The sequence below is a fragment of the Coptis chinensis genome, chromosome 3 (assembly GCF_015680905.1).
Source record: "Coptis chinensis isolate HL-2020 chromosome 3, ASM1568090v1, whole genome shotgun sequence".
NCBI classification, from domain to species: domain Eukaryota; kingdom Viridiplantae; phylum Streptophyta; class Magnoliopsida; order Ranunculales; family Ranunculaceae; genus Coptis; species Coptis chinensis.
This window is the reverse complement of record NC_141458.1, coordinates 96,658,005-96,674,709: the sequence shown is the minus strand read 5'-3', so window position 1 is coordinate 96,674,709 and position 16,705 is coordinate 96,658,005. Positions and strand designations below refer to the sequence as shown.

Here is a 16,705-nt window from a genome sequence, read left to right as displayed (position 1 = left end):
GCTCGTTCCAATTTCTTGTTTGAGCTCCTGGATTTACTGCATTCACTCCTTGCATATGGTGACTATCCACCATGTTGTGTGTTTGTTCTTGTACGTTGGAATGTAAGGATTGGAGAGGTGGGAAGTTCTGAACATTCACAAACTGGGAACTCATGGTTCTTCTAAAGATTTGTTTTACCACTGTTGAACTCACACTGTGTTCAGTGTAGGATTTTAGCAACAGTGACTAAAACCATACACAAGGATTGGATGAGTAGGATGATGAACGGTGTTCTTCCACAACGAGAGGGATGTTTTGCCCGAAAAGGAATAGAATAGCGAAGGTTTTGGATAAGAAACAAGGAACTTATGTATTTTTAACTAAACGCGGCAAAAAAAGGATTACTAGATCATTGATACTGACTTAAGTTATGTCGATCTTGTCGCTTCAAGAAATGGTCCCTATTGTTAGCTTTTTTGGTTTAGTAGAAATTTATGCAATGTTGCTTTGTCTTTATTTATTAACTTTCACTATCTCTTACATGTAGTTTGAAGATGGTGGTACTTCAAAAGTGGACAAGGCAAATCAAATATTGAGTTTAGTATCCCGCAAGTATGTTTTATGGGCTAAATTGTGAAATTATATCCAACATTAGTTTCATTCTATCATATACATTATTATTTAATACTTGTATGTATTATTTGATAGATGCAGAATTGTAGATTGACTTTGGGATCAAAGGACAAGATTGTTGCCAAAGGAAAGGTTTATGAGAAGACGGGACCATTAGAAAAAATTCACAATCTTCCTTTAGGGAGCACAATGTAAAAGTGTCGATTGATTGGGTATTGTGTCCCCGATTCCCCTCTCCCTATACCCGTGACGTGGTGTTTTGACCTCTATTTTAGATGCACACAACTCATTTGTGGCTTGGCCTGAAAAAGTGGGTGATAGTAGGTGATAAGGTAAAATATATTTTCCAAATTTTATTAGTTATGCTTTTAGAACTATCGTAACTAACTTTAACGTTTTTACTTGATTGTAGGATATGGTTGATGATTCTTCTGCAGCTAATGGTGAAGTGGCAAGTCAGCTCCAAAAGTTTGGCAAGATTATAGAAAAAATGATGAAATCAAGTCAAATAAGTATTCCACTTGAGAAGGGGGTGTTTGAAGAAGAGATAGCATTCAATTATTTCTTAAAATCTGATTTGTTAGATGTTTGTAACATGAAGAAGCTTGAGGTTAACTCAATGACTGCATACTTAAGGTAAACTATTTGTCTCAAGAGGAATCTTTTATACATTGGGTGGTATTGCCATTTAATTTACTATACTTATTTTTTTAGGTTTCTCTACGACCGATTTGAAAGTTCTCGAGCAAAATATGGATTCTTCCATCCTTCACATTTCAATGATTTTGGAGATAGAGAAGAGATGAAACGCAACCTGATAAAGAGAATGAAAGTTGTGAGAAAGGATCAATTGATTTTTGTGCCATACTCCACCATGTAAGTGTGTATGTATTGTATATTCATGTGTGTTCAATGTATCTTACTAGTTATTTAATTTTAACCACTTGCATGTAATTAAATCTTACTTGTCATTTAATCCGGCCCACTTTTGTGGCTTTAGGGTCATTGGCTTTTGTTAGTCATTGATATGACATCAATGGTAGTGTTTTGGTTGGACTCCATGGTACGAAAGGCTATTGATTTGGATGTAAAGTTCATAGTGAATGAGTGAGTAGTTCATTTTTCTTGTTTGTTTTTTTTTTCAAGGCTTCATTTTAAAATACTAAGTCGTAATGGATACCGTTGTGTGAAGTCGCGATGAAAGTGGCAGCTATGGAAATGGGAAAAAGAACTAAAGGAAATCCGACTTGGGAATTGGTGAAGGTGAGGAATGAATAGTTGTGTTGATGATATACCACATAGTTTAATCCTCCTGTGTGACTTTTTTCATCTCTATGTAGTGCCCTAAACAAACAGGGAATAAGGAATGCTTGGCTTATGGAATGAAATTTATGAAGCACCTTATGGAAGATCCTCTCGTCGACAAAAAATCTAAGTTGAAAGAACTTGGGGAAGTAGCGACATACGAAGACGAGGAGCTTAATGATATTCGTTTGGAGTTAGTTGAATACATTTTGGATTTTATCAACCATGGAGAATAGGTACTTCCTATGCTTTTGGCTCTTAATTAGCATGAATGCATGTTTGTCTTTCTTGATGGCATGAAACCTATTCCCTTTATGACCTAAAACAAGCTTACCTCCGCATTTGTATTCCTATTAAGGACAAGAGTTAGACTTGTCTATTCCTACTACACTTACACTTAAGTAAACACTTACACTTACACTACTACACTTATTTGCCATGTGTGAAATAGTGTAAAATAATATTCAATGTTAGGTTGGCGATTTATCTTGGAGTTTAGTAGTTACATGTTTAATTTCTTGGTGTACGTGCTTGGTATTATTTTGTTAGGCTTCTCTTGCAAAGTATTGATGAAGTGCTTGATTTATGCCGTGTAGGTAAATTTTTCATTGGAGAACTAATGGGGAAGCTTTACATGGAGACATCATGTGCTACTTTTTTGGTTTTTTTAGTTTTAATTTTTTTTTTTTTGTACATGCATGGAATGGAAGTTAGAGAACTAATTGAGGAAGCTTTTACATGGAGGCATCCCGTGTTACTTTTGATTTTTGTTTTGTTTTAACTTTTTGTACATGAAAGTGCAACACATACTTTTTCAGTGGAAAATTGTCTATAGCAAGCTTTCTTATGCAAGTCTTATTTTGTTAGCTTACTACAAGGATGTTGTTGGTATATTGTGAGATTGAGGTTATTTTGTGGTGCTGCAATTGGTTTTAATATTAAAAAAAAAATAATAATAATATTATTTCGGTTACAAAACAACCGATATTAAACAATTTTACAAAACCGATATAATGCACAAATATCAAAACCGATATAACAAACAATATAAAACCGATATAATAACTCTTTTTATATCGGTTTTCTCTCATAGTTATATCAATTTTTAATGAATTTATGTTATAAATACATAAGATTATTACATCAGTTCATGTTTAACCGATCTAGAAAGAGACACTTATTATATCGGTTATGGTTATCTGTTATATCGGGGGTACTTATATCGGTTTGAAGTTTATTGAAAAACCGATATAATAAGTCTTTTATATCACTTTTTAGCCGATATAAAACCATTTTTTTTTAGTAGTGGTAACGTGCATTGGACTTGGCTACAGGCTTCTGACCTAGTTACATTGCAGACTTATGAGCAGTACTACCGTTACTGGTTCAGGGTGTCTATTGGTCATTTGCTCCCAACCGTAGGTCGCATTGCAACATTCATACGGTTAGCAATTTGGGTGTCGACGTGAATTCCAGATTGGCCACCGTCCACGGTACCGACGCTTTCAAAGATGGACACAGTGCACACATTTGTTCCAAAGACTGATCCCCTCGGTCGAGTGGCCTTGGGTTTTCAGTTTGAGCGATCCGAGTGGCGGACGATTTACCAGCCCATTTCTTCTATTGATGCCACTCGCCGCATGCTTTAGAGCCCCACCTTGGACATCTATCTCCTGGTAATTATTTTTATTGGTTTTGTTTTATTATTTTGGTTTATTATGAAAATGTCAAAAATTATTAATGAATAATTATTTCGGATGACCTACGATGAGATATGAGACAAAGCATTCGTGTAAATGATGGCTTTATGCTCCTCGGTATTCGCCACGAAGTTGAGAGAGAGACTTCTTTCCCGTGCTCATGTGGATTATGACGATTTGCAACGCCAGATTGATGAGTTACAGTGCTCGATTGATCGCACAAGGGTGAGTTCATCACAGCATGGACAGACGGAGAGTTCAGCACAAGGACAGTCGAGGAGGAGTTCACGGCAGAGGAGGCGTATGTAGGATAGTCTAGGAGGTTGTTGTATAACGATTATTATTATGTTGTGTGATTTAGAATTGTTCATTTGATCATTTTGATATGTTGTGTCATTATTATTATGTTGTGTGATATGTTGTGTGGTTATTATTATGTTGTGTGATTCATATGTGTTTACTTCATTTGATTTAGCAAATGAATTACAATTTTTATTAATAGAACGACAACTAATACATGATTGCAAACACATAAAATAAAAATAAATAAATAAAAGATAACTATTACATATCACCCTTATTACATACTACTAGAGTTACTCTAATTATATAATAAATAAATAAAAGATTACAACAATCAATGTCGGTCACCCCTAATGCTCCATAGATGCTCGACAAGGTCGCTTTTAAGTCTATCATGCATAGTCTTTGATTGAACTCGTAGAGTCCCTTCAATGTAGTGTTCCCGAGTAGGTGGAATCTGTGGTTGCCCTTCTGGATCAGGAATGTACCTCCTCATTTCATAATTTTTATTCTTAGCTCCGATTACCATATTGTGCAATATGATACATGCTCTCATAACAGTACCCATTGTCTCCACATGCCATAATTTGCAAGCTTTTGCCAAAATACTAAATTTAGCTTGCAAAACCCCAAAAGCTCTTTCAATATCTTTTCTTGCAGCTTCTTGCATCGTTGCGAACCACTTCGTCTTAAGAGCATTAGGGTTTGAAATTGTTTGTATAAATGCCGCGATAGTCGATAGATACCATCGCCTAAATAATAACCCATATTATAGTTATGCTGATTTACATCAAAAGAAATAGGTGGAGAAGTACCATTGATCACGTGCTCAAATATCGGGCGAAGTTGTCCAACACGCTGATGTCATTGTGTGATCCCGGCATCCCAAAGAAAGAATGCCATATCCACAGTCTTCGGTTGCAAACAACCGAGAATAACGGATGGTTTTCCGAATCCACCAATCGTAAGCACCTTGCCATCCAAATTGGACAATTATGCCATTCCCAATGCATACAATCAATGCTTCCTAACATACCCCCGTCATCCACGCGGGGCGAATGTGCAAGCAAAGCGTTCAGATCGCAATATTTGGCCTTCGCAAGTAGACCGAACCGCATAATTTGATAATTGCATCACGTAAATGCCTCAACGCTTTGGTTTCCACTTTGCTCGAAATGTATAATTGATCGTCAAGTTGATCGATTAATCGTGCCATAACCAAGAATACGCAAAGCTGCAGCCACCTTGACCGAGGGATCTATACCAGTTTACCAAAGATTGTTAACTTTAGGCTGAAAAACTTAAAATGAGTTTGAATATCGTTGAAGATGTGAACAAATAAAGATTTTTTCATACGAAAGCCGCTTGAAATCCTCTTTTTGAAAGAGACAGGACGACGATCGGCGAAGTAGTTGTTCTTCAAGATTTCCAAAGTCGAGCATATTTTCTATGTTTAATTTTTCGACCCTTCTTTGAACCACCATGTGGTGCCTTCGAGCATGTACTTGTGCTTGTGCAAGCAAACGTGACCAAAGTGTGTTTCATAAGAGGCATGGCATTAACAAATTCTTCATCAAGACTATCTACCGAAGTCTTCACCGAGGAGATGAAGAAGAAGAAGACGATGAAGATGAAGATGAAGATGAAGACTTAAGCGGAAATATCTCATATACTTCATGATCCATTTTTTCGCAATGTGTGTGTTGTTTGTTAAGGATTGATGTGAAATGGTTGAGTTGTTTGATACAAATGTTTGAGTTGAGTGTGTGTAAAATGAAGAAGGAGATGAGTGTAGATATAGAAGGTAGAAATCAGGCGCCGTTTTGCCCGCGTTGGAGCACGCGACATTAGGAGTGGCGCTAGCGCCCGATGGTAGTGGCGCCACGACAAAGGGTAATGGCGCGCCTTGGTTGTGGTCAAAGTCAATAAAGAGTTGCGCGACATTAGTAATGGCGCGCGACATTACTATTGTCGCTCCGCATCCGCATCCAAATTGCCAAATTTTAACAACAAGAATCGCGAACAAGCGGTGATGCGACCACGAAACGCGACCACCTAGAGTTGGAATTCGGAATTCCGACGCATTTCTTCAAATTTGAAGAATGCGACCATGGATACGTCCACCTAGAGATGCTCTTATATGTGTATACCGGCTGTGACGAAACGCCTGTTGTATTGCATCCTCTTGTGGGCTTCTTTTTCTTGTCTTGCTTTTAGGGCTGGAAATGGTGCGGGTTTTGACCCGAATCCGACCCGATCCAAACCCATTTCAACGGGTTTGGACCTTAATAATGAGTCCGAATAAGAAAATGGGTCGGATATAGATTATCCATTTTAATTCGATTCAAATATGGTTTTATTTTAAAACGGTTCGGATCCTCCTAGATCCGAATCCAAAATATAAAATTTTGTTAATATATCTTCCAAATAATAATAGGTCTCTCTTGTTTGTAGACACGTGGGTGATTGAGAACTTGTGGTTCGCAATTCGGGTCGGGTCGGATCCGATTATCCCATTTACAAAAATGGTTCGGATATGGTATGCTATTTTGGATCCATTTGGGTCATGGATCCGGATCTGGTTTTGTATTGAAAAAATGGATCTGGGCATGGATATAGTCTGATCCGACCCGAACCCGCTCCATTTCCAGCCCTACTTGCTTTGCTACTTTTGGTGTTTGTCCTCTCACCTTCCCGGCACGTGCCAATGATCCATGAACCTTTCCTGTAATAAATAATAACCAATCATCAATATCATGTATTAAATTTGGGTCATTAAAAAAACACGCACTATTGATTCTTAGTTCTTACCCATTGTTGATTGTTATTTACTGTGTCTGCTGACTTCGGCAAAAAGTAGGGTTTACTGACCCGAACCGAGTACAAGCCTGATTCTGGAATAATTTTAGCCCATGGGCCATGTAAAACTTGATGTTTAGAAGCGCACATCTGGGCCAACAAAAACATCGTTAATGAGGTCCAATATGGTTCTCTTTATAGTTGGGGTAAATATATTTCTAAAGTAAAATGGTTCAATTTTGGATTTCATTTTCGCTCACAATAATTCTGGCTTGAAAGTTAAGACATACATCAAAATTTCAAACCAAAATCATCCTTTCTAAAATTCCCTTTGAGCAACCAACCGGTCAAGGTAGGCTCAAGGTCAACAAGTTGACCAAAACAGTCAACAAAAACGTGACGTGTCGTTCGTCCTCTATATAAGACACAACCCTTCATTCGCGTTCCTCATTTCCGCATTACAAAACCGACGAATCTCGAAAGCCTTTCGACGCTTCTCTCCTAGATTTCGAAGGTAACCAATCTACAAATTTTCTTTTATTTACTGATTAAGATTCATTTAATAATTTCAATTCGATCGGATTAAGGTAATGATCAGATCTATACATGTATTTTGAATTAATAATTGATTAGATCTGATATTTTTTGTTTGTTTGCCTTTATATTTGTATCATGATATTTTTTGTTCTAATTCGAATAAAGAAATTGATTTGCAATTAGGGCTTCGGATTGAGGTATGGCCGACACGGACATGTAACATAGGGGATTTAATCCTTTCTGTACATTTGTACCTTTAGGGTAATTAGTAGAATCATATCACCACAAATGAAGCTGAATAACTCGGCCGAGTGTGATTTGGGAACTTCCAAATTTGACATCTATAGAGGGCTTAAGTAGGATTCCATAAACCGATGAGAACTGACTATCCCTCTCACTTTTAGGGCTGCCACACTCACTTGTCACTATCCCTCTCCTTCGGAGTGCTCTCTTTGAGTATATCTATTCATTACTTCACTGTAAATAATTTGTGACTTGTGCTGTACGTTACAAATCGTTCTGATCCTCTTTTCGTTTTACCTTCATGTGATTGACAGAAATGGTTACAACTGGAGCAGCTCCTCCCAGGGGAAGTAGTGCAGCAGCAGCTGCTAACTTGCGCAGGCGCAGGACTACCAGTGGTGGGGCTTCGGCAGCTGTAGGTAACAATATGCTCCAGTTCTATACAGATGATGCGCCAGGGCTCAAGATTTCTCCTAATGTTGTGCTTGTCATGAGCACTGGATTCATAGCCTTTGTTGCTGTCCTGCATGTGTTTGGTAAGTTGTACCTAAGAGAGGCAGGGAGGTCTTAATGGAAAAGTTGTTTGAGATGCAAGTATGCATTAACTTGATAGTTTTGATAGACATATTTTACTTTCATGGAGTTTTGTTTGTTTACCTGATCAATGTAAGCTAAATCCACAAGAATGAGCATGTAGTGAGGAGCTGCTTTAAATTGTGTTTGCTCTTGATTGCTACTTGAATACCCTGAATTTCATTATGTTGGCCGAATATTTTACACCCATCAGTTCTGGCAAATGAATTTTTCTAAAGTCATTAAATTGTATTTTTCTGTTGAAAGCTTATTATACCCTGCTTTCTCCATAGGATGTTGCACTCAATCAGCAATGGTAGTGAACCAATACTGTGAATACCGATTTTCTAAATATCTATTTTAATTTTGATGTTCTAACAAACAGTAGCATATGCTGCTGGGGATTGAGATTGGCACATTCACTTTGGATACATCCATCTTAATGTATACCTAAGTAGATGGTTTATGTCCATGCCATTCCATATATCTCAGTTTGGAGAACGTTCTTTTGCATTGAGGTACACGCTGGTGTGTATTGTTTATTATCAGTTAGGTCGGAATAGTATGTCTGTGTCCAATTACTTTTTCCTTTTACCTTGGACCTCTCTAAAACTCTTCCACTTTAACTGTGTGATGAATGTTGGTGGATAAGTTGCAACTGCTTTGACGTCAGTGGATTGTATCACGTCCAGGGACTCAAATACTCCACATAGCCGCTTTAAGAGACATTACAGTTAGACCTGCCTTAGTGCCTTGTGATGATCAGCTCCATTATTCTGACGCATGTGTCAAGTCTCATAGTTGAATTCTTGTTTTCATTATTATGTTAGTTCATTTACTGGAAGATACTCCAAAAATGATGTCAAGGAAAGAAATGATATTAGGAGGTGAACGTGGAAGGCTCCCCAGCTCCACTTCCTCGTTACATGTTAGGAAAGGAGTCAGAAAGATTCCCGTGAAAGAAGTGATAGAACGGTAGATAACAGTTTCTGGTTAACCCATCTTTTACTTTTAGTGCAACGACATGATTGGTGTACTAGGCTCAATTTATCACCAGATTACTAGAGTTGTTGGGACTTGGGAGATGTAAATGAATTAATGATTTTCCTTTACTGATTGAACGAGGGTTAGTCTTTGTAGAGAGGTGTGGTTTCGCTTTGTTTGTAACTAATAATCCAGTCAGGAACTGAAATCATTTATTGTTTCATCGCTGAATGAATTGGTTCTTGACGTTGAGCAACTGGGGTTGCTAATGATACCTACATAGAATCCTCAAGCTTGATAGTCGTCGTTAATTTCTCACTCACTGAAATGCGTTAAGGTGTTTATGGATTATTTGATGGATGAACAGTTGGCACATACATTATGTCACATACCAGCAGATTTCATTGAGGTCCTCTCATTAGTAGAAAGGCCCAGATGAACAAGAGAAGATAGCAAAAGCATTTGCCTGGACTGCAAAGTTAATGGATCTAAACCTTATAAAGGAAGAAAGAGATGCCGCACAAATACGAGATACGACGTAAGGAAAACAATAAACTTCTTTTGGAACTCGCTCTTATTCAATCTAATCTTACATGGACATGGAATTTCTGACTGATGAAACGTGATTGAAAATTAAAACTACACGCTCATTTGGGTTCGAGCGTATATGGTTGTATAAGTCGGCACTGTGGAAATCCAATCAGAGAACTTGGATGACATTGCGTAGTCTCTAATTCTTATGTATCTAACGAAGCATGCTGAACCAAATAGGCCCTCAGCGTAATGTCCACTGCCCATCTGCGCGGTTGTATGAGGGGTACGTCTTTATCTTGGAACTGTAGAGCTCACCTCCCAGCATAACTTTTAATGCACTGTGACTTAACAAGGAGAATAATATGGCTGGCCAGTATCCTATGTTGATCTTGTCTCCGAACTGCAACCACCAATTACCAGTGTTGGGGTCCTGAGTCGAAAAAGAAATTATGTTAAAGTCAGATATAAAGAATAAACTAAAGAAAATTAGTAAGTAATTGATTAGTTATTCATCCAGTTTTCCTTTACATAATGACAGATTATGCAACAATGTTTATTTATGATCAATCTGCATTAACTTAAGACTTTTGACATCCATCATCCTTTTCCTAGAACTAACTATTTGTTTGTGGGTGCTCTTGTATATCGCCGTGCAGTTGGGCTCTGTTTGGCTGCAAGAGATATTGTATTACTTAACTATGATTAGGTGATATAAGTCATGAGATGGAGTACTTGTGTGTCTGCCTTTTATCCTGTCACATGTTTTACTTGGCTACTGTTTGGTTGACATTCACACCTATATACTCATTTTTTATATTATACAAAAGAAAAACTAAAAAAAAAAAAAAAATCATATACAAAATTTGCAAATAAAAACTCATAAAAAAATATAAAAAATAAAAAAATAAAACTAATTAAATATTGAATACATAACCACCCAATTGATTTATACAAAAAATATCCCAAAAAAAAAGAAAATCCCAATTTGATTAATAATGTGAAGATTTAAACACTATTTTTTTAAAGAAAAAAAAAAGGTTTTAATGTGAGAAAATAAAAAAGGTGGAGAGAGAAAAAATACATAAAGTTTATGATTCCATTATTAGAATTCCATTATTAGGATTCCCATGAAAGAGAGAAAGAGATAGGGAGAACATTCTTTACGTGTTATTATTATTATTATTATTTTCTCTCTCATAGATAGAAAACACGTTTTAGCGAATCTGGGCTTTTCTTTTGGATTTGCTTATCCACACTTTTGTGTTCTCGCAATTCAAAGAGCTTATTAGAGTATCCACGTTTTAGACGGACCAAACACCTATACAAGGTAAACATGACTGCCACGTCACCAATTCCTGAATATAGACTCTCTATTCACACTACCAAACAGAGCCTTGACAAAGGCCAGACATTAATCTAGAATTTGTGGAAGGTAATTCTGGTGTCGAGAAAATTGTTCAACATTGGCATGCCTATTTGATTGGGTTTAAACTTTAACATAATCACGCTTTACAGCGTATTTTTGTAACAAAGGGCATCAACAGCAAGTATCATAGTGATTCTGAAACTTATTTGCCTTGTGTAGAAAACTACTTATTCTAGTTAACCTCTCCTTACGCTAACCAAGTAAGAAACTGTTCACAATGCGCAGGTACTCGAGTAAATTCTGGTTAATTAGCACTTGTGCATCCTCACTGGTTTAGTGGTCTTCTAGGATGAGTTCAACACACGGGTTTGTTGACAAACAAATTATGAAAATTCCAAATTCCAAATACATTCAGATTCCAGTGTTTGAGCCATTATATCAGAGTAGAGACCATCAACCATCAAATAGGGGTTTAAAGAGTAAAGAGTCTTTCCTTCCTTTTTTTTTTTGGTAAAACCACATTATATATATATATAAATAAATATGCACTAAAGTGCGTCAGGCACCTGAATATTACATGTTATAAGTTCCTCCTGCAATAGTCCTAGTAACCAAGTGGGTGCTTCCATCTCCCAAAAACAGTCTCTGAGATGATGAGCACTGGTCACTAACAGATGGGCGACCTTATTACATGATCTATCTACATGTGTTACATTTAGGGAATTAAAAGAGGAGATGTAGTACTGTGCATCTATAATTATATTAGCGGCTATCCTCCCGATGTTAGTAGCCTGGTGATTCCAAAAGTCAGCTACTGTTTTGCAATCCGTTTCAATGATAATCTTGTTGTAGCCTAAGACATACGCCCATTGAATGGCGCATTTGAGCCCTCGGCTCTCTCCCTCCTCGGCGTTTCTTCTACATGCTCTGCTGGTACCTGCTGCTAAGAAAATTCCATTGTCAAATTACGACGAAACAGGATCAATACTGGCACAAAGAACTATCTCAAGGCTAGTTTGAACAAATCCTGAGCAGATTAGATCAAAACATCCTGTTTTTGTTGATGAATCAGCCTGAATCATCAAAGCAATCAAATACACAACCCATGGTAGAACAGGCTCAATGTTACAATGTCTACTACTATAGCTGCCAGTGTATTGTGATGCATGAACATTAGCCGTGAGGAGCATTGTATCTTAGGTGGTTGCATAGATACGTAGTTTGGTGTTCTAAGCAAGTAGAAAGCCCATTCAAACAATAGACTTGACCTTCATAGAAAATGGAACCAAAATTCTTCAGCCTCACTAAACCTAACCAAGCTCAAAATCTTTCCCCAAAATTCATTTGTTTTCGTCTTTTTTTAAAGGTAGTTACCAATGCATTGCCCTCAAAATTGAGGGCCACACCAGCCTTTTCAAGGCAAGGTTAAAGGAGCAAATTGATGTGGAGAACCTTTAAAAGAGGGATTCCACAATGCGGACTTTTAAAAGATTCCATAATCTTTCAGTCGCATGGCAATTGAATTGTGACATTGTGTATGCAGGTCTCGAGTTCAACTCTCAATAACAATTTTGTTGTTTTCGTTTCTGTAAACTCTAAAGCACAAATTAAGAATCAAAATATGTTGGGGAATTGTGGTAGTGGTTTAAACCCAGAGATTGGATTGATAACAACGCCATTTACCAACTGCACCGCTTCTGTTTGCTTGAATAGTTGATGATATTATTAGGCCTGGACTATAACCAATCCTCAACGTGTTGCTGTTAGCACTTGGCTTTGGAGGCTTGCATGGCCATAGAATCGTAATATACATATATATTCTGTTCTGATAATATTATCATAGTAGTATTGCTTCTGCTTATAGCCTTATACCAGTAACTTGTATGGACAATTTTAATATGGTTCAAAAACGCGGAGGACAAGTTTTCAGTTTAAGCAGCAAGTCCTAAATTATTGATAGCCAGATGGTTATAGATCGAAAATGCAATACTCAAACTTTTTCAATTCAATGGTCCAAATTTAGTTTCGCATTGAGTAGCTTCCCGTATTTTACGATTATTTTGGAACTTGTTCTTATTCAATCTAACTCATCCTGCATGGACAACGAATTTCCCGAAGAACTGACGAAACAGGACTGAAAACTAAATCTACAAACTCATTTGGGATTGAGGGTTGATGACTTGATGTGTATATTATGGTTGTTCAAGTCGGCACCGTCTCATGGGCATGAAGGGTTGCGACCAGGTCCTCCGAAGTAGAAATTAGGCTCTGATAGATAACCTGGTCTATAAATAGTTGCGTGGTAGCAGTATACTTCCTCCGAAGCTGAGGCAATCCAATCAGGGAACTTCAATGACATTGAGTAGTCTCTAATTCTTATGTTGTTAATAAAGCATCCTGAACCAAATAGGCCCTCAGCGTAATATCCACTGCCCATCTGTGTGGTTGTATGAGGGGATGTCTTTATCTTGGAACTGTAGACTTCACCTCCCCACATAACGTATAATGCACTGTGAGTTAACAAGGAGAATAATCTGGCTGGCCAGTATCCTATGTTGATCCTTTCTCCAAACTGCAACCACCAATTACCAGTGTTGGAGTCCTGAGTGAAAAATGAAATTATGTTTAAGTGAGATATAAAGAAAAAACTAAAGAAAATTTGTAACTAATTGATTAGTAATTCGTCGGCCAGTTTTCCTGTACATAATGGCAGATTATGTAATAATGTTTATTTATGATCAATCTGCATTAACTCAAGACTTTTGAAGGATCATCCATCATCCTTTTCCTAGAACGAACTATTTATTTGTCAGTGACTCAGTGGTCTTGTATATCACCTAGATTGCAGTTGGCAAAATTAAAGCCAGACATTCTAGAAGTTGTGGAAGCTAATTCTGGTGTCGAGAAAATTGTTTAACACTAGAATGCCTATTTGATTTGGTTAAAAGCTTTAACATGATCACATCTTACGCGCATTTTTGTAACAAAGTGTATCAACAGCAAGTATGACACTGATTCTGAAACTTATTTGTCTTCTCTAAAAAACTACTTATTCTAGTTAACTTTTCCTTACGCTAGCCAAGTAAGAAACTGTTCACAAAGCGCAGGTACTCGAGTATATTTTTGTTAATAAGCACTTGTGCAGTTGTGCATTATCCTCACTGGTTTAGTGGTCTTCTAGGATAAGTTCAACTCGTGTTTGCTGACAAACAAATTATGAAAATACCAAATTCTAAGTATATTCAGATTCCGGTGTTTTAGCCATTATATCAGAGTAGAGACCATCAACCACCAAATAGGAGTTTAAAAAGTAAAAAGTCTTACCTGATATAGGTAAATGGATATTTTATATTGGTTGCCAAATCGCGACGAAACAGGATCAATACTGGCACCAAGAGCTATCTCATGGCTAGTTTGAACAAATCCTGAGCAGGTTAAATCAAAACAGCCTGTTTTTGTTGATGAATCTGCCTAAACCATCAAAGCAATCAATTCCGCAGTTAATAAGAAATTTAGAAGGTACTTGGAGGAAAAGATCTATGAATGCAGAGAATATTAGTTGAACTAAAACTTTAAAACTTACAGTCCAATAAGCAAATAGTCGAGTCTGCATATCACCATATACCTTAGGATTCACCTGAAATTTTCATGTTGTTACTCAATATAAAACTTTTAAAATTTAAGCAAAGAGGCAATGCCATGAAAATACTCTCTCTGAAAGAAGTGAAAGTTTTAATCTGGTTGAAAAATGACATGGATCCTACTTGTGACTTGTGTGGAAAGCCGAAGCATATTTAATTGTACCTTGTAATGGTAGAGACATTTTGTTTATGGTTATTTTTATTATTATTATTATTTATTTTCTTATCGTAACTTTTTCAAGAGAGTCCTGGGAGGGGAGAGACTACAAAGATTGATAAAAATCTAACTGAACTGATAACAAAAGAACTGGAGCGTTCTTCTATGGACTATACAAAGTTCACAGATATACGAAGATGTCCTGTGACACCTTGACAATAGTTTGAGGGCAAAAAGCTTTTCGGAGATTCTCTTTGTAGTGTCTTCAGGGCATACCAAAAATCCACATTAATGACAGGTAATGCATACTTACCACCCATCCGGATTCCACACTTTCATAATTCTGAGGAAGGCCATTTCGAAGCCATATTTGAGCGCTACTGTACTCATCTTGTGATTCCAAGGATGGATTCCATACGTTTATATCTCCTCTCGCACCTATGTAACTGTATCCTTGAGTAATTAGATATGTAACCTGTTAAAAGCCATAGCACACTGTTCATATTAGAACAGAGAGAAGTCATATGGAACTCACCATACTTATGATACAGTTTGAGGAATTAGATATCGTAACCTGCTTCCACAATTAATATCTTTACGGGCATTAGACACATTGATGTCTTGAACAGATATCAGGCTTTTGATGCACATATATTGTTCTAAGCTAATTATATAGAAACTAGAGGATATATTGTTCTAAGCTAATTATATAGAAACTAGAGGGCTTACCGATCGGTTAACTTCTGGGAAGTGTTCAAGTCGTTTTTCGTTTATTTTTTTATGTGTAGTATCAGGAACATATGGATTCTTCCTACCATAAGATTCAAGAGAACCAGCCCCGAGCAGGTCTTCCTTTCGGACACGGCGAATGGGAATTGTGCCCTTGGGACAACTCCCACTTTTGTGCCACACTTGTGATATCACTGTGGTTGCTGATTCACTGGTATTTTTTGAAGGCTCCAATGTAGGAGATTCATCACTGGGTTCCATCTGTATGTACAAAAAAATATATGATTCCATGATTCCTTCACGAGAACAGTAAATGGTCATAGAATAAACATTGGTTTTCCACTGGTCTTCAGACAATCAGGGGCCCTAGGCAAAGTTCAAAGCCAATGGATGCGAGGATTTTTTTGGTCGAGAATAAACATACTCAGAAATAATATTTCCACTGGTCTATGGTAAGAAGAAGTAACCATTACAACAATTTAGATGAACTTCACCTGAATGGTGTGATTTTCCATAGCAGGATGATCAAAAGCAGGTTGCCTGTATATGTCAACACAGTCGATCATGTCACCATCTTCACTCTAAAATTGATATAAGAATTTTTTATTAGCAGAGATCAAGTTTAGAGAACGACACTGTAAGGTGGCCATTGCCCTCAAATTCAAATGAGCTGTATGCCAAAAGGTAGAGAGTATACTGAATATCCAAAAGGCAAATACAACTTAACCCCCTCAAACTAAAAGGTACAGTTTAAACTTGCAACAAGACTAGAAATATATATCATCATTAACGTACCTTAATGCTCTTCACTGCAGGCTTATTGAGCATCTTTAGTCTCTTCCTGACTTCGATAGATTTCTCCTCAGATATCTCACCATTCATTCCAGCACTGTAAAGAGCAAAGAACACTGCCAAAAGAAGCACTTTTCCTGTCAACCTGAATCCATAGACACTCTCTATCTTCTTCATTTAATCCCAAATATGTGACTCCGGCTTCCTCTTAGTCTTTTCTTCTACTCACTCCACAAGTTTCTCTCTACGAAGAACAATCTTGAATGGAATCAAAATATACAAGGACAAAATAAACATGCGTGCAGTCTTAAAATCGAGTATCACTTGGTCATTTATATTGCTTCATTCCGGTAATTCCTATGTGGTGTGCTTGCTACGAGCCTACAATTCAACCTTAGCCAGAGGAAAGGCATTAAATGAGGGCTTCAA

General features: G+C 37.2%; 2 protein-coding genes and 1 pseudogene across 4 annotated transcripts in view; 1 reads left to right on the top strand and 2 right to left on the bottom strand.

The window, feature by feature from the left end:
* Positions 1-6,790, bottom strand: part of LOC147511902 (small ribosomal subunit protein eS30z/eS30y/eS30x-like) — a 30,087-nt pseudogene extending 23,297 nt beyond the window's left edge. Inside the window, exons 1-3 of the transcript XR_015217098.1 lie at positions 6,733-6,790; positions 6,586-6,646; positions 6,072-6,135 (exon numbers count right to left, since the gene is read on the bottom strand). The product of XR_015217098.1 is annotated as a small ribosomal subunit protein eS30z/eS30y/eS30x-like (transcript). The remainder of the gene's footprint in view (positions 1-6,071; positions 6,136-6,585; positions 6,647-6,732) is intronic.
* Positions 6,791-7,816: 1,026 nt separating this feature from the next.
* LOC147511901 (protein transport protein Sec61 subunit beta-like) lies at positions 7,817-8,242 on the top strand. Its single transcript, XM_086603504.1, has one exon. The coding sequence runs from the start codon at positions 7,817-7,819 to the stop codon at positions 8,069-8,071; it is 255 nt and encodes an 84-aa protein (XP_086459630.1). The 3' UTR covers positions 8,072-8,242.
* On the bottom strand, positions 7,851-16,628 carry LOC147511900 (protein neprosin-like). Of its 2 annotated transcripts, none has more exons than XM_086603502.1 (7): positions 16,280-16,628; positions 15,979-16,065; positions 15,485-15,745; positions 15,069-15,230; positions 14,541-14,594; positions 14,282-14,428; positions 7,851-13,559 (listed from the first exon to the last, which is right to left on the bottom strand). In XM_086603502.1, the coding sequence occupies exons 1-7, from the start codon at positions 16,451-16,453 to the stop codon at positions 13,176-13,178; spliced, it is 1,269 nt and encodes a 422-aa protein (XP_086459628.1). In that variant the 5' UTR covers positions 16,454-16,628; the 3' UTR covers positions 7,851-13,175. The 2 variants fall into 2 exon arrangements, with proteins under 2 accessions (XP_086459628.1, XP_086459629.1); XM_086603503.1 differs by having other exon boundaries at positions 15,979-16,024; positions 16,280-16,389.
* Positions 16,629-16,705: the final 77 nt, after the last annotated feature.